The sequence below is a fragment of the Chionomys nivalis genome, chromosome 4 (assembly GCF_950005125.1).
Source record: "Chionomys nivalis chromosome 4, mChiNiv1.1, whole genome shotgun sequence".
Taxonomy (NCBI): Eukaryota; Metazoa; Chordata; class Mammalia; order Rodentia; family Cricetidae; genus Chionomys; species Chionomys nivalis.
The window spans coordinates 21,066,470-21,094,087 of NC_080089.1; the positions used below are offsets into that span (position 1 = coordinate 21,066,470).

Consider the following 27,618-nt stretch of genomic DNA (forward strand, 5'->3'; position numbering starts at 1 on the left):
AGAAAGATTTTTGGAAGTCAGTTCTTTCCTTCCCAGGAATTCAACTCAGATGGTCAAGCTTGGTAGCAAGTGCTATTACCCACTGAGTCATGAAACTCTTACTAACCCAGGAGTCTTCTAGTTTGAACTCTTGCATAGACCAGATTCATTTGAGTTAGCTCTTGTGGTGTGAGGTCAGGATCCAGTTGCATAGTTTTCCAAGTGAATGTCCAGATGTTCCAGTGTTCCTTTATTCGAGATGCTTGCTTCTCCATTGGCACCCTTGTGGGAAGTCACTTGGCCATTAATGGCAGGATTTGTTTCTGTGATATGTTTCTGTTCTGCTAGTCTATCTTGTACTTTTTGAAGACTATATTTTGATTACTGAAGCTTTGTGTGACTCTTGAATTGGAGACTATCGACTTAATTGTTCTTTTCACCTGATTTTGGCTGCACGGCTCTTGGAAACATGTCTTCAATCGCATTTCCATCAGCGTATTTTCTGTTTTGCTACTTAGCTGGCAAGCACGTGAGAGCATTGGTCCGTGAGCTCACTCACTGCTGCACTTGTGTTCTAGGAACAAGGTGTCAGGGCTGGGCGTTAGCTCGGTTGGTAGACCACTTACACACAGCCCTGGTTCTACTCCAGCACCACATAAACCAGGCACAGTGTGCGCACCTGTAACCCCAGCTCTTGGTGCAGTGAAAGTGGGAGTTCAAGCTGCATGGAGTTCCAGGTTAGCCTGGGCTACTTGAGACCCTGTGAGGGGGGCAGTATTCTTGGAAGCCCATAGAGCCAGTGTCTCATTTCACACCATCTATCTGGTGTAATGGATCCAGGCCTGGGTCTACTGGCTACTTACTGGCTGCCTCTGTTGTATCTCCTTCACTCTAAAATAGTTCTCAGTGGTTTTTCTCACCTGGTGTTGCCCATTTGACGAGACAGACTGGTCCATTATCTGTATCTTCTGGCTGAGTTAAGATTAAAAGTGTTTCATGGGGGCCCTGGAGATGGCTCAGTGAGGAAGGTCTATTGCACAAGCCTAGCAACTGAGTTTGAGTCCCAGGATCTACGGTAGAAGAACCAGCTTCTGACTTCATGCTTACCAGCATGCACAGATGCACGTACACAAACACACACATATGCAATACATATCAATAATAAAATTTAAAAAGCTTAAACCAGAAGTAGTACTACACAGGTGCCGTGGGATAACAACACTGCTCAATCAGTCTGTCCTTTTCCTAGGGACAATGGCTTCATCCTTCATATACTGGGTTCTTGTTGAATAAATAACTAGAAAATATGGTTGTGATGGGCATGTAGTGCTTGCTTCCTGGCTGCTGGGCCATGTAAGTGAGCATACACAATAGCTCCCTGGATCCCTGTCCCACAACCCACAACCAGCCCCATATGAAACATAAGAAACACCATGGCTTGCTGTATCCTACTGAGGAGCTGTAGGGGACACAGAAGTCTAGGTTGCATGGCTCCCATGACTAAGGACACAGTCACTGTCCCCGAGAACGAAGGATTCTTGGTTACTTCCATCTGACAGCTATAAAGTCCAGTGACCCTTTGTAACTCAGGGACCCGAACAAATGCCCCTTGGCAGGATCAAGATTCCAAAGCCCCAACTCCTTCATTAGCCTTTAGTTGTCTGTGTTTTCCTAAGGATGTCTCTACCCCTCATTAAGGATGACTCTGCTTGTGCTGTCCCCACCTGTTGGTTTATATGGGGACTGGTGGTCTCTGGGGGCCCAGGCCTTCAGCTGGGAACATGCTTGTCTTCACCTGTGAGACACTGAGCTCCTGAGGACCCTGGTAGTGTCCCTGCAGCATAGTCACCCCTACTTTTCTTCACTGAGACATGGGTGGCAAAGCACCCACAGCACTTCAAAGTATTTACAAAGCATCCTAAAAGGATTGGGGATCAGGGACACACTAAAACAAGGCAATCACCAGGCCACTGTTGCTCATGCCAGTGTCCCCTCTCTCTTGCAGATGAAGATGTGTGTGTGTTCAAGTGTTCAGTGTCCCGAGAGACAGAGTGCAGTCGTGTGGGCAGACAGTCCTTCATCATCACACTGGGCTGCAACAGCGTCCTCATCCAGTTCGCCACACCCCACGGTATGTGTTTGGCTCTGTTCTGTAGCCTGGGAGATGGAGAAGTGGTCAATTAATAGGAGCATTTGTCACACAAGCATGACGATTTGAGCTCAACCCTTAGCACCACATGAAAAGTTAGGCTTGGTAGCATGAGTTTGTAATCTCTGAGATTGCCAGAGATGAAGAGATGGAGACAGGCATATCCCCGCAGCTCACACTGGCCGACCAACCTTGCCTCATCAGAGCTCCAAGATAGAGAGACTGCCTTAAAAAAGGTGGACATGCCAGTTGGCGATGGCACAAGCCATTAGTCCCAGCACTCGGGAGGCAGAGGCAGGCGGATCTCCATGAGTTCGAGACCAGCCTGCTCTAGAGAGCTAGTTTCAGGACAGGCTTCAAAGCTACAGAGAAACCCTGTCTCGAAAAACCAAAAAAAAAAAAATAATAATAATAAAATAAAAAGGCCTAAGGTGGACATTTCTTAGGAATGACACCCAAAGCTGATCATCCACATGCACAGGCACCACCACACATACACATCCTGTGCACTTGTAGTCCCAGCTGCTGAGGAGGCTGAGGATCCCTGCTTAAAGACATGAATATAAGTTACAGTCATAGCCTAGTTCATTGCCTCAGCTTCTCAGAAGACTAGAATATGAGAATCACTTGAGCACAAGACTTTGAAACCATCCTGAAAAGCCAGAATACGAAGATCCTTGATCCTAAAAAAAGAGGGAGGAAAAACCTAGTCGAATGAAGAGACACGTCCTCAGTAAGAATGTATTTTTGATGTTAAACAGGTGCTGCTTTGGATTCTCTGGGTCTCAGTTCTTTGTCTGTTACTCCAAAAGGGCCATCCTGACGCTCTTGCCATACCTAAGCCTCTTAGAGAGCTAGTTGGGTTAGGCCTGAGGCCAGTTGTCTCAGCTGTGGCTAGAACCCCAGAGGAGGGGTGAGATGTAGCCTAGAGGTAGACAGAGGCTTCACTCTGATTAAAGAAGCCTTTGGGGACTCTTAGCAGGCCTGTCATTAGACATGATTTTTTTGTTTGTTTGTTTTTTATTTTTTGAGACAGTTTCTCTGTAGCTTTGGAGCCTGTCCTGGAACTAGCTCTTGTAGACCAGTCTGGCCTCGAACTCACAGAGATCCATCTGCCTCTGCCTCCTGAGTGCTGGGATTAAAGGCGTGCGCCACTACCAGCTGGCAGACACCTGAGGTTGTTGAGGATGACTTGTGGAAACCCAGGTGAGCATAACTGGGGCTCCGGGGTTTTGAAAGCAATGGCCAGGCTTGTGAATGTCCTGTGACAGGACTTGGTCAGTGGAATGCCTAGGTGAGTCTGTTGGCTGGTACAGGGAGGGGCTGCTGGTTTCCCAGAGCCCTTCACTGTCTCCCCAGGTTATCTGTGCCTCTAATAGAGTTGTTGCCATGAGAAGTCTTGCTGCCTTGTCACTTGCACAAGCATCCTCAGGCTTCTTCCTTTCCCCCTCACCTCCTCCCCCTTCCTCCCCTTCTTTGTAATCCTAACATGTAGGAAGTAAGGCAGAAGTATCAGGAGTGCAAGGTTAGCCTCATGTTGCAAGTCTAAGAGGGAACCTGGACCACATGAGACACTGTCCCAAAAAATTGAAAAGAATTCTTTAAATTTGAGGGACTAAGATGTAGCTCAGTGGTTGAGCCCTTGTCTGACATGCTTGAAGTCCTAGCCCCACCTGCAGTCCCAGCTCTCAGATGGTAGAGGCAGGAGGACCAGGAATTCAAGGCCAGCCTGGGCTACATGTCTGTTTTAAAAAAAAATCTTCTTGTTGACACAGAGTTTTTTGTTTTTTTTTTAAAGATTCTTTTATTTATTTATTATGTATATGTATACAATATTCTGTCTGTGTGTATGTCTGCAGGCCAGAAGAGGGCACCAGACCTCATTACAGATGGTTGTGAGCCACCATGTGCTTGCCGGGAATTGAACTCAGGATCTTTGGAAGAGCAGGCAATGCTCTTAACCTCTGAGCCATCTCTCCAGCCCCAGAGGTTTTTTTATATGTGTGCTCTGAGCTAAATAAACACTCATAGTTTTACATGCACATGCAACATAGCTCATGGAAGGGGCACTTCAGCCATTTCAGGAAAAATTTAGAATGTATTCCTAGTGGAAGAGGGTCTGCTGGAATCCAGATTCGTGGTTGATTTAATTTTTGTGTGTGCGTGCATGTGAATGGGAATGTAGGTGTGCTTGTGCTGGCACACTTGTGGAAGTGAGAATAGCTCCATATGTGTCAAGTCATCACCTTTTACCTTGTTTGAGATATAATCTCTCAATATTCACCACTGAGCACACCAGGCCAGCTGATCCACAAGTTTCTGGGATTTTTTTTTAATATTTATTTATTATGTATACAATATTCTGTTTGCAGGCCAGAAGAGGGCACCAGACCTCATTATAGATTGTTGTGAGCCACCATGTGGTTGCTGGGATTTGAATTCAGGACCTTTGGAAGAACAGGCAATGCTCTTAACCGCTGAGCCATCTCTCCAGCCCCCTGGGATTTTTTTTTTTTTTTAATCTCTACATTTAGAGTGAGAGACATAACACTACTACATCAGGTTTTTATGTGGCGTTTGGGGATCTGAACTTAGGTCTTTATGCTTACATGGCAAGCACTTTACCTACTGAGCATTCTTTTTTTAAAAAATATTTATTTATTATGTATACAATATTCTGTCTGTGTGTTTGCCTGCAGGCCAGAAGAGGGCATCAGACCCCATTACAGATGGTTGTGAGCCACTGTGTGGTTGCTGGGAATTGAACTCAGGACGTTTGGAAGAGCAGGCAATGCTCTTAACCACTGAGCCATCTCTCCAGCCCCCCCTGAACATTCTTTCCAGTTCCCGAATTTCTTATTAAAGAAGTGTTAGAGGCTGGAGAGATGGTTTAGCAAATGAAGATCTGCTATACAATCTGATGTCCTGAGTTCAATCCCTAGCAAACATTCAAAGATGGAAGGAGAGAACCAACTCCACAGAGTTCCTCTGGCCTCCGCATTTATGCCATGGCCTGTGCTTCCACACACATAACATACACAGTAATAAGTAAAAATTTTGATTTGGGTTTTTTTTTGTTTTGTTTTGGAGCTAGATTTTTCTCTGTGTAACCTTGGCTGTCCTGGGACTTACTGTGCATGTGTAGACTAGTTTGATCTCAAACTCAGAGATCTGCTTCCTAAGTGCTGGGATTACAGGGGTGTGCTGCCACCCAGCTTAAGATATGTTGGAAATACTACCACCAGGGATTACCATCCACATTTTAAATCTAAAGACAAGGGCAAGAGAGAGATGGTTCAGCAGGTAAGAGCACTCACTCTATTCCCCATACAGCAGCTCAGAACTGTTGGCAACTCTATTTTGAGGAAATCTGAAACCCCCTCCTGGTTTCTATGTGAATGAGGCATGCAAGTGGTGCATGCAGGCAAAACACCCATACCCATAAAATAAATTGCTAGGGAGGAATGTTTGGAGAAATGGCTCAGTGGTTAAGAACTCTTGCTGAGGACCCAAGTTCAATTCCGATTGCCCACATAGCAGCTCAGAACTGTTGGTTATTCCAGTCCCAGGGTATCCAAAGCCCTCTCAGGGACTCCTTGGGTGTTACAGACATAAATGCAGGCAAAACACCCATAGATATAAAGGTAAATTAAATTACAAATCTTAAAGGTAATGTTACCTGGGATTAGTTCAGTCTCAGGGAATTGTAGTTGGAGTTTTTTCTTTGGCCCGCCAGCTCACAAATAGCGACATGAGACTTGTTAATTTTGAAAGTTTGGCCTTAGCTTAGGCTTGTCCCACTAGCTCTTATAATTTAAATTAGCCCATTTATTTTAATCCACATTCTGTCATGTGGCTTGTTACCTCATCTCTCTGTACTCTCCATGCTGCTTCCTCTGTCTCTGTCTGGAGACTCCACCTTCTTTCCAGAGTCCTGTCTATCTATACTGCCTACCTAGTTGCCTAGCTGTTGACTGTTTATCTTCCTTTTCTCTCTCTCTCTCTCTCTCTCTCTCTCTCTCTCTCTCTCTCTCTCTCTCTCTCTCTCTTCTTTCTTTCTTTCCTTCTTTCTTTCTTTCTTCCTTTCTTTCTTATGGTTTTTTATTTTTTTAAGACAAGATTTCTTTTTGTAGCCTTTGCTATCTTAGAACTAACTCCATAGACCAGACTCAAACTGGCCTCAAATTCATGGATACCTGCTCTCCTCTTGAGTGCTGGGATTAAAGATGTGTGTCACCACCACATGGCTTCCTGGCTGGCCTTTAATTAGTTAGTTATTAGTTAATTTGCATGTATCTGTTATATGATGTGTGTCAATGCATGTGTTTGTATGTATGGGAGTACACATGTTAAGGTGTGTATGCATGTATGTACATAGAAGTACTGAGGCCAGAAGCTCTTCACCTCATTTACGGAGAGAGGACCTCTCACTTGAACCTAGAGCTCATCAGCTGTGCAGGACAGGCTAGCCAGTGTGCTCTGAGGATCCCATCTTTATCTCTTGTGCACTGGGATTAGAGATATGGACTTCAGTCCTGACACTTGTGTAGCAAGGATTTTTTTTTTTTACTGAGCTCTACATTTTTCTCTGCTCCCCTCCCTGCCTCTCCCCTCCCCCATTCAACCCTCCCCCTAGGTCCCCATGCTCCCAATATACTCACGAGATCTCATCTTTTTCTACTTTCTCCTTCCCATGTAGATTATATCTATTAAGTCTCTCTTAGTGTCTACATTGTTGTCTGAATTCTCTGGGATTGTGGTTTGTAGGCTGGCTTCCTTTGCTTTGTGTTTAAAAACCACCTATGAGTGAGTACATGTGATAATTGTCTTTCTGTGTCTGGGTTACCTCACTCAAAATAATGTTTTCTAGCTCCATCCAGTTTCCTGCAAAATTCAAGATGTCATTAATTTTTCCTGCTGTGTAGTACTCCATTGTGTAAATGTATCACATTTTCCTTATCCATTCTTTGATCGAGGGGCATTTAGGTTGTTTCCAGGTTCTGGCTATGACAAACAAAGCTGCTATGAACATAGTTGAGCACACGTCCTTGTGGCACGATTGAGCATCCTTTGGATATATACCCAAAAGTGGTATTACTGGGTCTTGAGGAAGGTTGTTTCCTAATTTTCTGAGAAATCGCAACATTGACATCCAGAGGGGTTGTACCAGCTTGCATTCCCACCAGCAATGCAGAATTGTTCCCTTTTCCCCACAACTTCTCCAGCATAAGTTGTCATCAGTGTTTTTGATCTTGGCCATTCTTACAGGTGTAAGATGGAATCTCAGAGTTGTTGTTGTTTCTTTTAATATTTATTTATTTATTTATTATGTATACAATATTCTGTGTGTATGCCTGCGGGCCAGAAGAGGGCATTAGACCTCATTACAGATGGTTGTGAGCCACTGTGTGGTTGCTGGGAATTGAACTCGGGACGTTTGGAAGAGCAGGCAATGCTCTTAACCACTGAGCCATCTCTCCAGACCCTCAGAGTTGTTTTGATTTGCATTTCTCTGATGACTAAGGATGTTAAACATTTCCTTAAGTGTCTTTCAGCCATTCTAGATTCCTCTGTTGAGAGTTCTCTGTTTAGGTCTGTACTCCATTTTTTTTATTGGATTATGTGATCTTTTGGTGTCCAATTTCTTGAGTTCTTTGTATATTTTGTATATGTGTCTAGCAAGGGTTTTATTCATTGAGCCAGTTCTACAACACAATTTTTTTTTATCTATAACTTGGTGGCCATTTTTTAAAATTTCTCGATAAATTTTTTCTTAAGGTACTTTTATTTTTTGAGAATTTTACACATTTATACAATGTATTTTTACATATTAATTCCTATTCCTTCCGGATCCATCCCCCATCCTGCCTCCTTTTTTTATTTTTTTCTTTAATATGTATAATCCACCCAGTCCAATTTGTGCTATCTATATACCTCTGGATGGGGCCTTCCACCAGAACGGGGTCTTCCTACTAGCACATGCGCCCTTAGAGAGAACTAGCTCTTCCTCCCTCAGCAACTACCAGTTGTTTATAGTTCCTCAGCTAGGGGTGCGGCTACCCACCTTCTAAGAAACTTCTCTGAGTCAGTTCATTTACCTTCATAGCAATGTGTCCAGGGAAGGGTGCTGAAACCCTCTCCACATGCTCCCCTGCTGTCTTCAACATTGAGGTGATGTCCTTGTGTCCAGTCATCCTTAGAGGCTGTTTTGTGCTCCCTGCACTTCCAGGCTGTTGTCTGGAGGAGTGTCCAGGCCTGTCCTCACCACGTGCCACCTGCCGTCATGCCCACATGTCAGTCCGAGTGGCAGTCTTGGCTGCTCTGCCTCCCTTCTCTATCGGAAAAAGAAGTCACCAGTTCCCATGCGTCCAAGGTAGAAAAAACAGGAAAGGCAGAAAGGAAGAATAAATGCCGAGGCCCTCTGGACTCTTCCAGAGATCCTAGCACTGGCCTCCCAGTGATTGGCTCCCCTTTTCCAGATTTCTGTTCCTTCTACAACATCCTGAAAACCTGTCGGGGCCACACACTGGAGCGCTCTGTGTTCAGTGAGAGAACAGAGGAATCCTCAGCTGTGCAGTACTTCCAGGTGAGTTAGCAGCTGTCCTGGGCCAGACAACCACCTGGTGTTTCCTTCCCCGACCTTCCCACAGGAGGGTCACACAGCACAGGCTAGACCCACATGAGTGCTCTTCCTGGCTCTGTCCCTTAGTAGCTGCGTAGCCTCAGCAGGCGTTCACCACTTGCTAGGCCTCAGTTTCCTCATCTGTGAAGCCCAAGTTCCAGGTATTTAGAGTAGTGACTGAACTGTAGCAATGTCCTAAATCCTTGCTGAGTGTAAGGCATTGTGTGAGCCATCTTACATGCCCGGAAGCACTTGGACTTTCCCAACATCTGTTATTGTCCCCATTTTACAGATGAGAAAACTGGGGCTCAGAGAGGTTAAGTGATTTTGCTCCAAGTCAAACAGCTCTTATGCAACAGAGCCACGATTGGAAAGCCAGGTCTGCCTGATGCCCAAGCCTGTGGCCCTGCCAGGTGCCACGCCGCATCCTGATCACCTGTTGTCTTACAGAGAGACACCGCACATCACCTGCCTGGCGCTTTGAGCTCTAGGGTTTTGTTCCAACCATTCCTCTTCTTTGGGACCCTAAGATAGAACAGTTGGCCTCCAGGAGTTAGAATCCCATTCATGACAAATTTTGTGGTCTCTTGGGTGGCCTCCAGGTTCAGGTGGCATCTAGCTGTGTCCTTCAGCCATGACGACAGTGCAGTGTCCCTCTTGGGGACTGCTCCTCAGACCCCTGCTCCCACTTATGGAGCAGCTGGCTCTTGTCAGTTGGGTTCAGGTGGAGGAGGGTACATGACCTCCCAAGGGAGGTTTATGCTGTCAGGCCCGCCTTCCATTGTAGGGCAGCCAGGGCTGTGGCAGTTTGTTATGCCATGTGCCATGTGCTATTGGTATGTCTCTGTTCCAGTTTTATGGCTACCTGTCCCAGCAGCAGAACATGATGCAGGACTATGTGCGTACAGGTACCTACCAGCGTGCGATCCTGCAAAACCACACCGACTTCAAGGACAAGGTGAGCCATCAGTACAGAAATCCTGCTGAACCGAGGCTGTGGGTACCTGGGAGGCTATGGCAAGGGCCTCCCTTGCCTCCCTCCAATTCTGTTGCCTTTTTTTTCTATTCTTAATCTGAGTCAACCCTCCATTTTCTTTTAGTTAAAATTATGTTCATTTTTCAACTCCCTGTAGAAAACAATCACTTCTGCCTCTTCTAGCATGCCTTTGGTCATACTGACTCAGCTGTATTTATTGGGTGGAATATACTGAACAAACATTAAGTTTTACATGGGCTGCTGATGCCAGCACTCAGGAGATGTTGCCATCAACTGTAGGATTGGGGTGCTTTCCTAGCATGAAGAAAACTGACTTCAAGTCTAACACTGCAGAAAAATAAAACAGCTTTAGAAAAAGAAGTTGATGTTTTGGATGTGTGTGTTATAAAAGAGTAAGCTGGGCATGGCAGCATGCACATTTGATCTAGGTAGAGGCAGGTTTAGTTCTAAATTGGAAATCATCCAGGGCTATACAGTGAGTCCCTTTCTCAAGAAAAGGAGGGAGAAAAAAAGAGCTGAGAATAATGAAGCCACACCCCTCTCCTAGTCGCACAGATAGATGGCTTCTGTGGGGAGCAGCTGAGCTCTGCAGTAGTAATGGACCCCGGCTGAGCCTTCTCTCATCCATCTCAGTTCTAGTTTAATCTACCTCGAATAAGGGCAGATCCCATGGACTGAGGACTCCAGTAATACAGAACCCCACCCCTCAGCTTTAAATGTCAGGGCCAGCCCCAACTGCCTTTCTCAGGTCTTATGACAGATGGCTCTGAGTTGGGGTGCCGCAATAGCTGTTTACCTAAGCAGCTCACAGAGTTCAGGGAAGCATGCTTGCCAGCTTATCACAGAAGATTCCAGCAGTGGAATGAAGACACTGGGAACAGTACTAGAGAGAGTGGCCTCGCTGCTTTTTGGAGCTTCTAGCTACCCACTCTGCCCCATCAAACTGAATTCAGGACCTAAGCCTTTCCTGGCTCTAATGCTGATGATGTGCTAATTGGCTTGGTAAGAAAATCCAGTGAGATCTGTCCACATGTTCTTGGCCTTTTTAACTAGCACCCCTCCTCCAAGCACAGGATAGGTAGGTAGTGTGGAACCCTTTTGAAGTGTCTGGTGGTGGTGGGGGTTGTTAGAAGACAATGCCGGCTTTGTTTTCCAAGCTACATTTAGACTCAGTCTTCCTATCTCAGCCTCCTGGGGCCTTGCCTCACTGACTGGACACTCCTCCACAACACCATAACCCTACTCTTCATACTTTTACTGCTCTTCAGTCTAGGTTGGTGGTGCATATCTATAGTCCCAACACTTGAGAGGCTGAAGCAATAGAATGTCAGGAGGGGCAGGGGGAGCTGCTGCTGTCTTTCTGATCTTCTTAGTACTTTGTAAGGTAATCAGCACCTTGTGATGAACTAGGCTTTCTGTTGGATGATTTGGTCCAGCTTTAGGGGTAGACAGACGTTCTCAGCATGTGTCCAGCAAACCAGGCAAGGCTTAGATGTTTGGTACATCAGACATTTTGCATGTAGTTTTGCCTTATATATGATCCCATTGTAAAGGGAGGCACATCTCCCTGGTCCTTTTTTTGTTTGTTTCTTCCCTCCCTTCTCTCTTTTTTTATGGTGGAGAGGGGAGAATTGAGACACGGTTGTCTGGGGTAGCCCAGGACTGACTTGAACTCACTTTCCACTTGCCAAGTACTTGAATTACAGATATTCATCACCATATCCCATTTAGGGCCTCAATGTTCCACAAAAGGAACAGCCTTCCCTTCTCATCCTATGGCCCATTATTTGTTTACCCTTTTGTAGCAGGTGGGAGCTTGTGCCTTTTTCTGGCGGGGGATGGGGTGGGGAGTTTCAACAGGGTTTCTCTGTGTAGCTTTGGAGCCTGTCCTGGAACTCGCTTTGTAGATCAGGCTAGGCTCGAACTCTGCCTGTCTCTCTGTCTCACAAGTGCTGGGATTAAAGGTGTGTGCACAGGTATCTTCTTGACTTGAACCCAGGCAGTGCTTGGGGCCTTCAAATCACATGGATTTTTGGTGGTATTCTGGCTCTCCCAGGGCCTGGGCCCATTTCCACTTTCATCCAGAGCTTAAGAAGAAGCCACGATCCTAGCAACAGTGCTATCTCTGTAACTTGCCACTGTACCTGGGCCATTTCTCCTTAGAAAGCTCACACATGCCACATCAGAAACATCTGTCCTTTTTCTGCTTAGGTGGAAGCAACCCCACACATCCAGAACATGCAGGATTCTGCCAAGTTCATGTCCAGTCTCAGCTGAGCTTTAGGTTTGGGTCACTCACCTGCCCTAGCAAAGACTGCTTCTGGGAATAGAATTAGCATCAGCACAGGACACACTGTGTACAGAAGCCCACACCACTCCCTTCAAGACTTCAGAACCCTAGATGACAACCTCTCCATTTCCTAAAGAGAGGTTCCTAGCCTGTACCCCAGATGTTCCAGCCACTTTCAGGTTATAAGGTTGGAACTGAGCAAGAGACCCAGGCTCATCTTCCCAGAAGCCTGGCTTTATCTCCATGTTGACCCCAGTCCCATAAGGGGTAGCTCCTGAAAGTGAGGACCTACCTGGCTATCAAGCCTTATGCTAGTTCTATGTCTCAGCTTCTCAGCATGTGGATGGGCAAGAACAATGAGTCTCTGGCACCAGGACAGTTCCTTTGGCACCTCTCTGGTTTTTGTCTCTCTGTTCTTCCCGGTTCAGCCTTGTATTAATCTTCGAATAGAGTCTATATAGTCTAGGCTGGTCTTGAATTCATGGTCCTCCTACCTCAGCCTTCTCATTCTGGGATTATAGGCATTTGCCATTGTGCAGGATTGCTTTTTGTTTTGTTTTATTATATGTGTATGAGCATCTATCTGTGTGTATCTGTACCATTTGCATGCAGTGCCTATGAAAGCCAGAAGAGGGCAGCAGATCTGGAACTGGAGTTAAAAGATGGTTGTGAACTGCAATGTGGGTGCCAAAAATTGAACATGGGTCCTCTGGAAGAGTAACCATTTCTCCAGCTCCCTGAAAACAATTCTTTTGTGGACACATATTAGTTCTGCTGTTATTTATACTGTTTGTGATGGGCATAGTTGTGTGGTGTTTGGCGCATCTGTAGCCTCATACACATATCATTTCTCCAGATTGTTCTCGATGTAGGCTGTGGCTCTGGGATCCTGTCATTTTTTGCTGCTCAAGCAGGAGCCAGGAAAATTTACGCAGTGGAGGCCAGCACCATGGCTCAGCATGCTGAGGTCAGTGTCCTACTGGGACCCAAGCCCTTCCCTTCTCATGTCCTTCATCTCTATACCCACTGAGAGCCCCTAGGGGACCTGGGGACATCACTGCTGTTCTTGTCTCTAGAACCAAGTGATTACAGGCAGGAGAGGGAGGCCACTGGGCTCTGATGACAAAGCCACAGTGACTAACCAGGCGTCCACAAGGGTATGCTCTCATGCCTCAGGCAAAGTGGCAAAGACACGGCCCTGTATTGGGAATTCTCAGTTCCACACATCCTGTACAGATGACTACAGGATTTCATTTTGCCATATCCTTGGTGCCCTCCCACACACACTTTTTTCATGGAAAACTTAATTTTCAAGTTCAGAATTGAAAAGCTGCAGAGGGGTAGATGACTGTGCTCATACCCCTGACTTCCTACTTCTCAGGCCCTTTACTAGACAAAGAGAGTCCCCTAGGTCCTTCCAGACTGTTCTGTGGATACATTCATGAGCTTGGCTCCCTCTCCTACAGCCTATGTCTCATATAAACAGGAGCACTGCCAGCTTGCTCCTGGATGTTCCCTAGTTGCAGATCTGAGACTATGAGCCTCAGTCAGCGCCTTCAGAGAGCTTCCATGCTAGTTCAGTCTTTCCTGACCAAGTGCCTCTTGCTTTTTGTAACCTGTGAGCCCTTTGATACACATCCTTTTTTCAGGCTCTCACTGTGTGTGAAAGACAACTTGGCTAGGACTAGGCTACAGCTTTGGGGGTAAGCATTCCCCCTGGCATCAGGGACATTGGTGCCTGAGACAGCTGGACCACAGAAGCCCTTTTCCCATGGTTAGGATGTCCATAGGGAAAGCAGAGGGGGTGACTCATGCCAGCTATGAGCAGAGACCATCATGAGCTGAGGGGTGAGGAGGGCCTATGCCAAGCAAGCACAGGGAGCCTTCTCTCACCTCCTACAGGTCCTGGTTAAGAGTAACAACCTGACAGACCGCATCGTGGTCATCCCTGGCAAGGTAGAGGAGGTCTCATTGCCTGAACAAGTGGACATTATCATCTCAGAGCCCATGGGCTACATGCTCTTCAATGAACGCATGCTCGAGAGCTACCTCCATGCCAAAAAGTACCTGAAGCCCAGTGGTGAGTGTCCCATGCTCAGAAGCACTGAGGTTGTTGCTGAGCCTTTCAACCAGAGTAGTTGACCCCCTGGGAAAGTCCCACTTCTTATGTGAAGGTGTATGGATGGTGAGGGTCTGTGAGTAGTGTAGATATGTTTGTGCATATTTGAGGGTGTGGGATGGTTTGTAGGTGTTTAAGAGTGTATGTTTACATGTTAGAGTCTGGGGGAGGTAGGTGTGTGTATGAAGATGTGAAATCTTAAGGGTAAATGGGCAGGTAGGTGTGCCCTGAAGGTATTGTGTATGTGAATGTATATGGATGGGTATACACCTACCTGTGTGTAGATGTACGTACATGTATTAAGGGCATATTGGTATGTCATTTCTGTCCATACTGCTGATTAAGTGCCTGCACCAAGTGGCATGTTGGCAACTGCCAGTCTGGGATTTGTACTCTGCTGTACACAGTAGTGCAGCCCATTTCTCTGATGAGTTCTGGGGATGTGTCTGTGTCTGAATAGTCCTTTAAAGGCACACGCGTGTATGTGTTTGTGGGAGCTCAAGGACCTGGATCTAGCAGTAGCCTCAGTTAGAGATGAGCAACCAAGCTAGTGCTGTTGGCAGCTTTGGTGAATGTATGGCTTCCATGACTCTTCTGCCTAAGAGCCAACACTGGCTCAGTTCCTGTAGGGAAGAGGTGGCCGTACTTCTCCATGTGTGTAAGTGTGGGACTCCAAGCTGCCCTGGGTGTTCCTTTCCTCACCTCTGGCCGTATTGGTGGCTAAGCCTATGAGGTGGAAGTGACTTGGCCCTTGTGTGAGACCATGCAGGAGTCAGGCCTATGAGGTGGTTTTCATCCCCTCAGAAACCCTTTGAGGATTAAAGGCAGCCTTCTGGCCTGTAGGGGCCAGAAATGGGTTCCTTATATGATGCCCCACCTGCCTGTCATCTATCCCATTGGCCATAGTTGAGCATTCTAACCTAGTGTGAACTGGGAGGGAGGCCCACATCTGCAGGCCATGTGTTTATTCTGTGCAGGATCAGCCTTCGCACACCTGCTTCTCCCTGCTCCCAACCTAGCCCCATTTTGCTTATTCATGAGTCTTAGAGGAGGATCCTCTACTTCTGTTTCAATCACATGCCCAAGCCTGGTATTTGGGTAGTCCTGGCTGAGCGATGCAGGTTAATCCCCAAAGAGCCTAGGTTTTTCTTTCACTCTGTCTGGAGCAGTCCAGGCACACTGGACACCAAGAGGCTGTATGCTAGCACTGGGACCTGGGGATAGGCCCACTCCCTTTTTGTTTTGTTTTATTTATTTATTTATTTTGGTTTTTTCAAGGCAGGGTTTCTCTGTATCTTTGGAGCCTGTCCTGGAACTAGCTCTTGTAGACCAGACTAACTTCAAACTCACAGAGACCGCCTGCCTCTGCCTCCTGAGTGCTGGGATTAAAGGCGCGCAGCTGCCCACTCACTTGGGATAGACGAAGATCAGTGAGATGAAAGCAAGTGTACTGACGAACATGGGTGCTGGTGGGAGACGAACTGATCCAAGTGCCTTGGTGCTACATAGGGAAAGTTTGAACTGATCTGTGGATGATGGTTGAAAATAAAAATCACCAAAGAAAAAAGCCTCTGAGTCAGGCAGTGGTGGTGCACGCCTTTAATCCCAGCACTTGGAAGACAGAGCCAGGCGGATCTCTGAATTTAAGACCAGCCTGGTCTACAGAGCTAGTTCCAGGGCAGCTAGGGCAACCTAGAATAATCCTGTCTCGAAGAAAAAAAGAAAGAGAAAGGCCTTCTATCAAAATTAGGCTGAATATAGTGGCATACTCTTAAGATCCTGGCATCTGGGAGCCTGAGGCAACAAGACCCCATCTCAAGAAGACAAACAAGTTAGGGTGATAATGTATACCTGTAATTGTGACACTTAAGTGGAGGCTGAGTCAGCAGTTAAAGCCTGGCTGGGCTAGAGGAGAGTTTATCTTCCCACCTCATCCCTCTCCCACCCTCCAACTAAAGCAAAAAAAAGAAAAGATTTATGTCTGAGAGTTAAACTGAGGGTCACCAAGTTCCATCCCCAGTTCGCACATTTCTAGAGGTCATGGACAAAAGGTGCTGCACACTGGAGCATGGAGAGAGGGAGGGAGGGATGGAAGGATGGATGGATGGATGGATGGATGGATGGATGGACGGACGGACGGACGGACGGACGGACGGAAGGAAGGATGGATGGATGGATGGATGGATGGATGGATGGATGGATGGAAGGAAGGATGGATGGATGGAAGTGTGGAACGATGGAAGGAAGGAAAGGAAGTCCATGATTGGAGATCTCAGAGTCCTCTGGAAGCTCTACCCAGCCTTGCAGGATGTGCTGCCCTGACAACAGCACTCCTCCCTGCCCCTCCCCCCCACTCCCAGGAAACATGTTCCCCACCATTGGTGACGTCCACCTCGCACCCTTCACCGATGAACAGCTCTACATGGAGCAGTTCACCAAAGCCAACTTCTGGTGAGTGCGCCCTGGGTGTCCAGCCAGGCCATGGGGCCTGCCTGCTCGGGGATGGACCCAGTCCTCAGGTGGGCCCTTGCCTCTCCTGTCTTTTCTCTTCCCCCTTGGAAGGATCTGAAGGACATGGGTTAGATGAGGGCCAGCTAGGAAAGAAAGCAGGTAACTCCTCCTGCCTCTCTTGCTGCTTGTGACCTCAGGGTGGGGTTGGGAATTTCCACAGGTACCAGCCATCCTTTCACGGAGTAGACCTGTCAGCCCTCCGAGGTGCTGCGGTGGATGAGTACTTCCGGCAACCTGTCGTGGTGAGTAGTGTGTAAAGGGCACTGCTAGACTGATGGATGGAGTTAGGTCTTCACCAGGCTCTGGGATCTAGAAACTCTGCTTCTCTCATCCCTCCCTCACTCTGCAAAGCATGTGCAACCAACCAGCAAGATGGCTCTGTAGCAAACTTGACTGAATAATACATAAAGCCATGGTTCAGTAATTAAGAATCTAAATAAGCATTGTTATCCATGCCTGTAACCCCTGCATGTAGATAGGGATCAGAAGATCCAAGCTGGCCTGGGATCTTTAATAAAAACAAGGTAAAAGTAACAGAGACGGAGATATGGCAATTACAAGCACCTACTGCTTTTGCAGAGGACCCACATGGCAAGTCACAACCGTCTATAATGGGGCACCAGACACTGTGGTGTACAAACTTAGGTCCAGATAAACATCCACACATGTAAAATAACTAAATAATTTTTTTTAACATGGGTAGGTATTTTGCCTTCATTTATGTCTGTGCTACATGTGTGGAGTGCCCACAGAGGCCAGGAGAGGGTGTTTGGTCCTCTGGGACTAGATCCAGAGGTTGTGAGTTGTCTTGTGGGTACTGGGAATCGAACCCAAGTCATCGGAGAGCAGCCAGTGCTCTTAACCTCTGAGCTATCTCTCTAGAACATAAATTAGTTTTGTTTTATTTCTAAAGAAAAGAGGAAAAAGAGCATTAGTGGCTCTTGCAGGGGACCATGTTCCAGGGGATCAGATCTCTCTTTTGGCCTCCACTGGCACTGCATACACATCGTGTACTTAACATACAGAGAAAACACACAGAAAATAAAATTTAGTAAATTGGGGACTGGAGCAATGACTTAGCACCTAAAAGCACTTGTAACTCTCTTCTCTCTCTCTTCTCTCTCTGTGTCTCTTTCTTTTTGGTTTAGATTTTGGAGACAGGGTTTCTCTGTGTTGCTTTGAAGCCTGTCCTGGAACTCAAACTCAGAGATCCAACTGCCTCTGCCTCTGGAGTGCTGGGATTAAAGGCATGTACTACCACCCTGCAAGCAATTGTAACTCTTGCAGAGGATCCAGGTTCAGTTCCCAGCACCTACACGGTGGCTCACATCAACTCCAATTCTAGGCAATCCAATGCCAGGTGCATTTACATAGTCATATACATAAATATATGTAATAAAAATAAAACTTCAAAAAGACATTAAATGAGTAAATCTCTAAAGAAATTTTTTTAAATATTCATTTTATTATGTATACAATATTCTGCCTGTAGGCCAGAAGAGGGCACCAGACCTCATTACAGATGGTTGTGACCCACCATGTGGTTGTTGGGATTTGAACTCAGTACCTTTAGAAGGGCAGGCAATGCTCTTAAATGCTGAGCCATCTCTCCAGCCCCTCTAAAGAAATTTTTTAAATGATTAAATTTTATTTTATTTTATTTATTTGAGACAGGCTCTTAGTGTGTACACTGGCTGGCCTGGAACCCAGAACTATGCCTGGATCAAGAAAAAGTCTTAAGCAACGCAGTAGTGGCACACACCTTTAATCCCAGTACTCGGAAGGCAGAGGCAGATGGATCTCTGTGAGTTCGAGGGCAGCCAGGACTACACAGAGAAAACCTGTCTCAAAAAACTCCATAAAAAGGGGTGAAAAAAAGAAAAGTCTTAATACTCAATACATGTGCTTGCCGGTGCACATTTTTAAAACTTTTCCTTGCCAGGCGATGGTGGCGCACGCCTTTAATCCCAGCACTCAGGAGGCAGAGGCAGGCGGATCTCTGTGAGTTCGAGACCAGCCTGGTCTACAAGAGCTAGTTCCAGGACAGGCTCCAAAGCCACAGAGAAACCCTATCTCGAAAAACCAAAAAAAAAACAAAAAAAAAACTTTTCCTCAAAATATAGCACAATTGGTATATTACTGTGTATCCATTTCTGTCATCAAAGAGCAAGCACTGAGTACTATCAGACCTTGGACAATTGCAACTTGATTCAAGTCTAGTGTGCAGTCCTCAGCTAATGCTTTGTGTATGCTTAGAAGAAAATACCAGCAGGGTATGGTGGTGCTGGCATTTAATCCCAGGTCTTAGAAGGCAGGAGGATCTCTCAATTTGATTAGCCTGGTCTATAAGTGAATTCCAAGGCAGCCAGGACTATATAGTGCTAGGCTTGTACGGCAAGTGCCTTCACCTGCTAAACCAGCTGGGTGAACCTTTTTTTTTTTTTTTTTTTGAAACAGGGTCTCACTATGTGGCCCTGTCTGGCTTGGAATTCACTATAAAGACAAAGCTTGGGGGGCTGGAGAGATGGCTCAGAGGTTAAGAGCATTGCCTGCCCTTCCAAAGGTCCTGAGTTCAATTTCCGGCAACCACGTGGTGGCTCACAACCATCTGTAATGAGGTCTGGTGCCCTCTTCTGGCCTGCAGACATACACACAGACAGAATATTGTATACATAATAAATATTTTTTTTAAAAAAAGACAAATCCTCTCTCAAACTCAGAAACCCACATGTGTCTGCCTCCAGAGTGCTGCAGTTAAAGGCATGAATCACCAGACCAGGCTCCTGTTCTTTTCTTTTTTTTTTTTTTATAATTTATTTAACTTTATTTCATGTACATTGGTGTGACGGTGTTAGATCCTCTGGAACTGGAGTTACAGACAGTTGTTAGCTGTCATGTGGGTGCTGGGAATCGAACCTAGGTCCTCTGGAAGAGCAGTTAGTGCTCTTAACCACTGAGCCATCTCTCCAGCCCCTCCTGTTCTTTTCTAAACAAGATTTCCATATCTTGCTTAGGTTAGACCCAAGTGCATAAGTGCCATTACTTGCTGAGTAGGTGGGAATATGGTTGTTGTTCACTGTCATATTGTTGTCATCCTAAGGATTAGCTCAGTGCAGAGTGCTTGCTCACATGCATGAGGCCCAGGGCTCAATCTGCCCTGAGACAGGGTTTTTCTGTATAACAGCCCTGGCTGTCCTGGAGCTCACTCTGTAGACCAAGCAGGTCTCGAAATCACATAGATCTGCCTGCCTCTGCCTCCTAAATTCTGGGATTAAAGGTGTGCACCACCACCAACCAGCATTATATAGACCAGGCTGGCTTTGAACTTGCAGAGATCTCCCTGCTTCTATAATATAACATTTTGAGGGGTGTAGTCTAATTGCTGTCCCTAGTGTTGTGCCTAGCAAATCTGAGAAGGGCAAAATGATGTAGCCAGATAGCAGAGGTTAGTACCATGGCCAGGCCTGGAGAATAAGGGAAGGCATTGAGGCTTTCCCCTTCTTCCATGGCATTTGCAGCACAAGCTGGGTCACACCTGTCATCTTGCAGGACACATTTGACATCCGGATCCTGATGGCCAAATCTGTCAAGTACACAGTGAACTTCTTAGAAGCCAAAGAAGGCGATTTGCACAGGTATCCGTCATCTTTTAGACACCCACGGCCTCTGTACCCCTACCCCTGCACTCCTCATAGTCATGTACCCGTCACCCCCTGGGCACTCACAGCCAGCTGCTGTCCCCCCAGCTGCCCCTCCTACTCCCCTCACAATCAGGTAGGGCTTCTACAGCAAGCCCATGCCCTTTGCCTTGCAGGATAGAAATCCCATTCAAATTCCACATGCTGCATTCAGGGCTGGTCCATGGCTTGGCGTTCTGGTTCGATGTTGCTTTTATTGGTTCCATGTAAGTATGGCACTGCTGGGGCTCCTTGCAGCTATGGCCTCCAGGCCTGGCTGTGTCGTAACTCCACAGGTGGCTCTTCCTATCCAAAACCCAGGAAGAACTATAGGGGAGGGTTGTGGTTGTGGTTGTGATTTCCTCAGCAGCTACCCTAAGTGCCTGTCCCTTATGTGTGTTTGTCTCAGTGCACGGGTGTCAGAGTGAGTAGGCACCCATGGCCATGGATTGACTGTCCACATGTTTGCCTGTGCCTGCCTGGAATTGAGCCAGTTTTAGCCCTGAGACCCCAGGGGACCATTCAGGGAAAGCTACTGGGGTAATATTAAGGTATGTGGGGTGTGGCACAAGTGAAGGTACCAACCTAGTGAAGTACACCCATCTCTTCTTGACAGAATGACCGTGTGGCTGTCCACAGCCCCAACAGAGCCCCTGACCCACTGGTACCAGGTCCGGTGCCTCTTCCAGTCACCGTTGTTTGCCAAGGCTGGAGACACACTCTCAGGGACATGTCTGCTTATTGCCAACAAAAGGTGCACCCTGCCACCCATCCAGGGCTGATAAGGCAGTGGCACAGGGGCCCACCAGCCCAGCTTTCTCCTAGCCACCCTCTCTATCCTCCCCAGACAGAGCTATGACATCAGTATTGTGGCCCAGGTTGACCAGACAGGCTCCAAATCCAGTAATCTGCTGGACCTGAAGAACCCCTTTTTCAGGTAGCAGGGTTCTAGTTGGGGGAGGGGATCAGGAGCCCCACAGCCCTGCCCACAGTGAATCTCTGCCATAGGTACACGGGCACAACCCCATCACCCCCACCTGGCTCACACTACACATCTCCCTCCGAGAATATGTGGAACACAGGAAGCACCTACAATCTCAGCAGCGGGGTGGCTGTAGCCGGTGAGTCTGAATGCAATTTCCAGACATAGCTGGAGGCCCATGGTGGCAGCCTTGACCCCAGGTCCCCAGAGCTTGCCTTGCCTTGCCCTGCCCCTAATACTCCACTTTCTGGTCAGGAATGCCTACTGCCTATGACCTGAGCAGTGTTATTGCCGGCGGCTCTAGTGTCGGTCACAACAACCTGATTCCCTTAGGTGAGTGTCCCCTAAGATCTATGCCATGGCAGGGGAGGACTGGGATGTGCCAGTGGCCAGTTCAATAGCCAGTGCTTGGTCTTCTGCCACCACTGTCGCTGTCATGGGCACCTCTTCCTCTTCCTGGGTACTCTAGCCCTGTGTGCTTCTCCATCTTGATCTGTCACCATTCCATCTGCCCTTCCCACACCAACCGTAAGAGTGGAGTGGGCCAGGCAGGCTGGGGGCGGTGACGTCTCCCTCCCTCCTTCTTTCCTCCCTGTCGCTGCACAGCCAACACAGGGATTGTCAATCACACCCACTCCCGGATGGGCTCCATAATGAGCACGGGCATTGTCCAAGGTAACAGGGTAGCGGGGCCGTGGGCGGGGGGCCTCCCGCCTGGCCTGCGCACACGCTCAAGCTACCAGTGGGGGCCAGGCAGGCTTAGGGGTCATGCTGGCTCCTCAGTGCCCATGACCTGCCCCACAGGCTCCTCAGGTGCCCAAGGAGGCAGCGGTGGCTCCAGTGCCCACTATGCAGTCAACAACCAGTTCACCATGGGTGGCCCCGCCATCTCCATGGCCTCACCCATGTCCATCCCAACCAACACCATGCACTACGGGAGCTAGGTGCCTCCAGCTGCAACACCACTGCGCACTGACAGACCAGGAAACCAAATGAAGTCCACGCCCAGTGCAGCCGGTGGCTGTCCCCCTTGTTCTGGAGAAGCGTGAACACCCAGTCACAGCCCTCTTTGCAATGGGAACTTGGACACTTTTGTACACGATGTCGCCGCTGCCCTCAAGTACCCCCAGCCCACCCTTTGGCCCTGAGTGCGTGTCGCTGCCATGTTTTACATGAGATCCTGTTGGGGCAGCCCTCATCCTGTTCTGCCCTCTCCAACCTGAACTGGCTTTGACATCTACTGGAAGAGGCAAGCTCCCTTCACCCAATCCCACACACACAGCTGCGCCTGACCAGGCAGGAGGAAGCCAGCAGCTGCCACTACAAGACCTGGCAGAACCCATTCCCCAACCCATCCTTGCACCTGCCCCTCACCTGGGGTAGCAGCACAGCCAGCTGGACCTCTTCTTCAACTACCAGGCCACATGGTCACCATGGACGTGACATGCTGCTTTTTTTAATTTTATTTTTTTACGAAAAGAACCAGTGTCAACCCATAAGACCCTCTGAGAAACCCGGCTGGCCGGGCCCAGCCAGCAGCCCCTGTCCGTAGGCCCAGAGGTTCTAGGTGAGGGGTGGCCTGTCAAGCCTTCAGGGCAGGCATCACCCCTTCTCACCAAAGGGTTCACCTCACACTTGAATGTACAAAATCACCCAGCTGTCCAAAGGCCTCTAGCCCCTGCTTCCTGCTACTGTCCTGTCCCGAGCCCTGAAGGTCCCCCTTTACCCAAAGCTGGAACAGGCAGCCCAAAGGGAAAGTCACCCAGGGCCACTGGGGCAGACAAAAACCTCAAGGATCTGTCACAGAAGGAAGGAGGGCATACTCTCCGTAATAGCTAACATGGGCCTGTATGTTGCACTCCACATTCATGCTCTACTTCCTCCTCAAGACAGCATCCCTGAAAAGGGGCCTAGAAGGGACCTCTCCCTCCAGACAGAAAAAGAAGAAAAGAAACAAGTAAGGAAGGGCAGTTTCTCCCCTGCTCCCTTGCCCTAGAGTCTCCACCCACCTCAGTGGCCAGAGCCCAGGCTGGGCCTATGCCTACCGTAGGTACTCCTGGCAATGGCTGGATCTGCCCTGTGCCATCCCTGAGGGAAACAGGGCTCGCAGGCTGGAAAACTGGGCTCTTCTGTCCATCAGTAATACTCCCTGCTCGGCTGCCCCTCCCCACCTTTATATAAATTCTCTGGATCACCTTTGCATAGAAAATAAAAGTGTTCGCTTTGTAAGAAAAGCCTGCAAAGTAGCAGGGTGGTCTCCAGGGTCCAAGAATCCTCCAGTGTTCACAGGGAGACAGGGAGGATAGGTAGCAGCCCCTTGGGTTTGTCCTGGAAAAGAAGAGACTCCTAGGAGTGGCCCCAGGGGCAAGAAGGTGAACCCTTAGCCACAACAGAAACTGGTCCCTCACCTGCAGGCCAGGCCTTCCTAGAAGGTTGTCATGGACCGGGCTGAGGTGGGCAGCAGGACACTGGGAGATAAAGGTGTGGCTTGCGGTCCTGGTACAACATGTTCCAGAGGCAGTGGCTGGAAGAAGTACAGCTGCAGAGAGATATCAGGGTGAACGTGTAGTTGGGTGGCAGCAAGCCCCACTCCACAGCCCTGCTGAGGACCACCTTGACCTACCTTACAACCTAGCGCCAAGAGAGCGTGAAGCAGCACTACAACGGACAGCAGTGCTATAGCCACCAGCCTTGTATCCTCTCGGACAACAGGCCACAGTGTGAACACCAGCCCAGCAGATGACAGGGCCAGAGCCAGTGCTCCAAAGAGCCACTGCAGCCACTCCACTGGGATAAGCCATAGGACCTAGTGTGACAAGTATAGCTGGTGACCATACAGGGTGTGCCATGCAGATCCCACCAGTTCCCAGGGCCAAGCCACACTCACCACTGTGGGGATGAAGACAAAGAGTGAGTAGCCATAGACACAAACAGTCTCCAGTAAGGTGTATAACCCCATGTGCTCCCTTGTGCCCTGGCGCCACCGGAGGAAGCCCCACAGTGCCAGTGGCACTAGCCACGCATAGCAGTAGATGGTGACGCCTGCTACAGTCACTAGGAATGCAAAGTGGACCGTCATTGCATGCCCTGGGGCTCTGGCAGCCAGGAGCTGAGCCCAACCACCTGCTTACCCTTGTGGAACTGGGGGCTGTAGTGGATGGAAGGGTCCCGCCTCTGTGCAAGCACCAAAGTGAGATTGCCAGTAACTGCCAGGACAAAAGCCAAGGTAGCACAGATCCAGAAGGGTCCTGCAAAGGGGACATGGAGTCCCAGGTCCATCAGTCCTAGGAAAGGTAGCTGGCTATGTCCTGTTTCAAGTGTGGTAAAACCCCAGACCCCATTTGACTCTCTAGATCACTGAGGACAAAACCTGCCTCAGGGCCCATTCTGTCTTTCTGGAAATGCCTTCCAAAGTGCCTCAAGCACTTGACTTTTTTCTCTTCTCTGACAAAGTTCTTTACAGGTAGAAAAGGCTTGGTGCTTTGGCACTGGAGGCAGGATCTTGTCCAGATTTGAAGCTTTATGAATGCTACCTTTAGCTGTCCACTCCCAAGTTGCTCCAGTGCCCCAAACTTCACGCTTACATTTGAACTTCACATGGGTGTCCTGAGCCTCTTGACCTGCTCCTCATACCTGCCCAGCTTTTCCTATCTACCCATGGCAACTTGCTCTTGGTGGACTGAGTAGAAAGCCACCCTGGCCTTTCCCACTCCTTCACTGTGGGGCATTCTCTTGAAACAACCACTCTGCGCTCACAGCCTCCGCTGTGATGTCTGTACCCTGCCTGTTCTTGCTGCCTTCTACCCTTAATTTCAGCAGTGTGAGAGGAGACCTTAAAAATGCTTCACCAAGATCTCTTCTCACCACAATTTGGACCGGCGTACTCAGCCCCTACCTATGACCTCCCCGGCTGCTCCTTCCACTCCAGTGACTTATACCACTATGCAGCTCAGTTCTGTTTCCACCATGGGGGTCTAGAAACTTCGCAGGTCCTCTCTAAGCCTCTCTCCACCAATGCCAACAAAACTCATTTGCCTACCCTACTTAGAGGCCTTCCTGACTTCCCTATACCAGGCAGCAATGCCTCATCCTCTGAGCTCTATCTACCACCTTCTGCTTCCTGTCTTGGTGTCTCCCTCAACTAAACACAAATTTTCACTTTTGTTGACTGACAGTCCTGCTCAGGGTCTGGCAAAGCCCCATGTTTGCTGAGTGAATATTCCATTGAGTTAAACATACAGCCTCATTTACCATATAGGTCAGGCCGATTTCTAAGATGGTGCCACACAAAGTTGTGGCCCGGGTGGGGCAGCAGCGAGCCTTTGATCCGGTCCAAGACCTGGAGAGCAAAACCAGGGTCCAGAATGAGAATCCTAGCATTCTGAGAGGCAGTACCCCTGCAGACTTCTACTGTCTTGCCAGTACAGCCTAACTAAGTAAGCTCAGCTGTCCCTTCCAGGCTATTCATGGAGTGTCTCTATGGCTTGAGGTCTTAGCCTCTAGTTTCTACTGAAATGTCACCACACTCTAAAGGTGGGCTTTTAGGCCTGCCACCTTTCTCTCTACTTTTTAAATTTTTTAAAAATATTTATTTATTATGTATACAATATTCTGTTTGTGTGTATGCCTGCAGGTCAGAAGAGGGCACCAGATGGTTGTGAGCCACCATGTGGTTGCTGGGAATTGAACTCAGGACCTTTGGAAGGGCAGGCAATGCTCTTAACCTCTGAGCCATCTCTCCAGCCCCCTTTTAATTTTTTAAGTTTCATTTTATGTGCATTGATGTTTTGCCATGGGTGTGGGGTCCCCTGGAACGGGAGTTACAGTTGTGAACCATCAAGTGGGTGCTGGAAATTTAACTCGGGTCCTCTGGAAGAGTAGTCAGTGGCCTTAAACTGCTGAGCAATCTCCTCGGCCCCTCTCTCAACATACTACAGTAAGTAACTTATTGCTCTCCTCCCAGCCACAGTAAGGACATAAGTTCTGGGTGTTTTCCCTCCTCCATCTCCAGAATGTGCCCTCTCAGTAGACCTGGGTTATTATCAGAGGCTGGCCTGTGTTCCACATTCATATCTGCTCATTGTACTCATTCATCCCCAAAAGTCTTCCATGACTCCCCATTGCCTCGGGCCAAGACCCAAACCAGCTCATTAACAGGGCTTGCATCCAGGCCTCGTGGTGCCTGCTGTGGCCCTAGCTACACAGGAGCCTGAGACAAGAGAATCACTCTAAGCCTAGTTCAAGGCCTAACTGGGAAACATACCAATACACTGGCTTTAAGAGACACACCCACCCACCCATCCCCATCTACTCTGTACCCCACTTTTGCCTTCCAGCCCTACCACACACACATTCCATCCAAATTTAGTGCCCCAAATATAGTGGCTAAACCCAAGCAACTCCCAAGTTCTTGTCACCAATATCCCAGGCTTCACCTGGGAAGTGTCCACATCAAAGAAGCTCTGATAGTAGTCAAACGTCCAGAATCTCGGCTGTGGCTTTTCTTCCTGTAGAAGCTACAACACACAGACTTTCAGGACCTGCCTGCTCAGCCAGGGTAAAGACAGGCAGGGCATGGGCTTCCTAAGAGACTCACCGATGTCTTGTCACCCTCTTCCTCCATCTCTTCGGCCCCATAGCCAATACCTGATTCCATAACCACAGCCACGTGCTCTCGTGAGGTCAGTGCATCACTTTGGCTAGTGGTAGCTGCATTTGGGGTCTCTGCCAGAAGATTTGTGGCTTCCTCGAACTCTGCGGACAGAGAATATGGGCACCCGTGTTTGGAGTCTGAAAATTCCTTTGGTCCATTCTCACCAACCTGGGCTGGGGTTGCCTCACTACCGTCCCCTAAGGACTGAGTTTCTTTCGTTTTGATGCATAGGGAAGTCTGTTCCGTCACATTTGGGGTTCAATTTAGTTCCTGGGCAGACTTGAAGGGTCGGATGTACTTTTGAGTTCACAGTGGGAGCAGGGATTGAGTCCGGGACGAACCTCAGGTTCATCCTGGGGTTCTAGCCTACGACAGGAGTAGGAGCTCAGGTCACTTCCGGGCCCCACTCACCGTGGAAGGCCAGTTCGTCAGTCGCTGCCATGATTCTTTAGAGGCGTCACCGCATCGCGCTCTGTAGACAGAACTGCATCACTCCCACATCCCTCCTCAGAACTGCTGCTTCCGCCTCGAGTCCTGCCTGGAGTCTAACACGGAGTGAGACCAGCTCCACTCCAGGGCTCTGCAGGCACACCCCCACCCTCATCTAAATCCACCTAAGCTGGCGTGGCCCGTGCTCCG

At 48.3% G+C, this 27,618-nt stretch overlaps 2 protein-coding genes across 5 annotated transcripts in view; one reads left to right on the top strand and one right to left on the bottom strand.

Annotated features, from left to right (window-relative positions):
- Carm1 (coactivator associated arginine methyltransferase 1) overlaps positions 1-22,794 on the top strand; it is a 48,017-nt gene extending 25,223 nt beyond the window's left edge. The window contains exons 2-16 of one of the 3 annotated variants that reach the window (XM_057766351.1): positions 1,985-2,110; positions 8,608-8,714; positions 9,604-9,708; positions 12,894-13,004; positions 13,940-14,117; positions 16,517-16,607; positions 16,828-16,909; positions 20,217-20,302; positions 20,482-20,571; positions 20,961-21,098; positions 21,192-21,281; positions 21,353-21,465; positions 21,582-21,659; positions 21,933-22,001; positions 22,131-22,794. In XM_057766351.1, the coding sequence (XP_057622334.1) occupies positions 1,985-2,110; positions 8,608-8,714; positions 9,604-9,708; positions 12,894-13,004; positions 13,940-14,117; positions 16,517-16,607; positions 16,828-16,909; positions 20,217-20,302; positions 20,482-20,571; positions 20,961-21,098; positions 21,192-21,281; positions 21,353-21,465; positions 21,582-21,659; positions 21,933-22,001; positions 22,131-22,270 (1,604 nt within the window). In that variant the 3' untranslated portion in view covers positions 22,271-22,794. Of the gene's footprint in view, positions 1-1,984; positions 2,111-8,607; positions 8,715-9,603; positions 9,709-12,893; positions 13,005-13,939; positions 14,118-16,516; positions 16,608-16,827; positions 16,910-20,216; positions 20,303-20,481; positions 20,572-20,960; positions 21,099-21,191; positions 21,282-21,352; positions 21,466-21,581; positions 21,660-21,932 lie in introns of all 3 variants that reach the window. The other 2 variants (XM_057766350.1, XM_057766352.1) reach the window with 2 other exon arrangements.
- A 726-nt stretch (positions 22,795-23,520) lies between these two features.
- Yipf2 (Yip1 domain family member 2) lies at positions 23,521-27,616 on the bottom strand. 2 transcript variants are annotated; one of them, XM_057766353.1, is made up of 9 exons: positions 27,391-27,616; positions 26,923-27,080; positions 26,762-26,842; positions 25,578-25,665; positions 24,458-24,610; positions 24,214-24,380; positions 23,950-24,132; positions 23,735-23,865; positions 23,521-23,654 (listed from the first exon to the last, which is right to left on the bottom strand). In XM_057766353.1, the coding sequence occupies exons 1-8, from the start codon at positions 27,419-27,421 to the stop codon at positions 23,752-23,754; spliced, it is 975 nt and encodes a 324-aa protein (XP_057622336.1). In that variant the 5' UTR covers positions 27,422-27,616; the 3' UTR covers positions 23,521-23,654; positions 23,735-23,751. The 2 variants fall into 2 exon arrangements, with proteins under 2 accessions (XP_057622336.1, XP_057622337.1); XM_057766354.1 differs by having other exon boundaries at positions 24,458-24,574; positions 27,391-27,611.
- Positions 27,617-27,618: the final 2 nt, after the last annotated feature.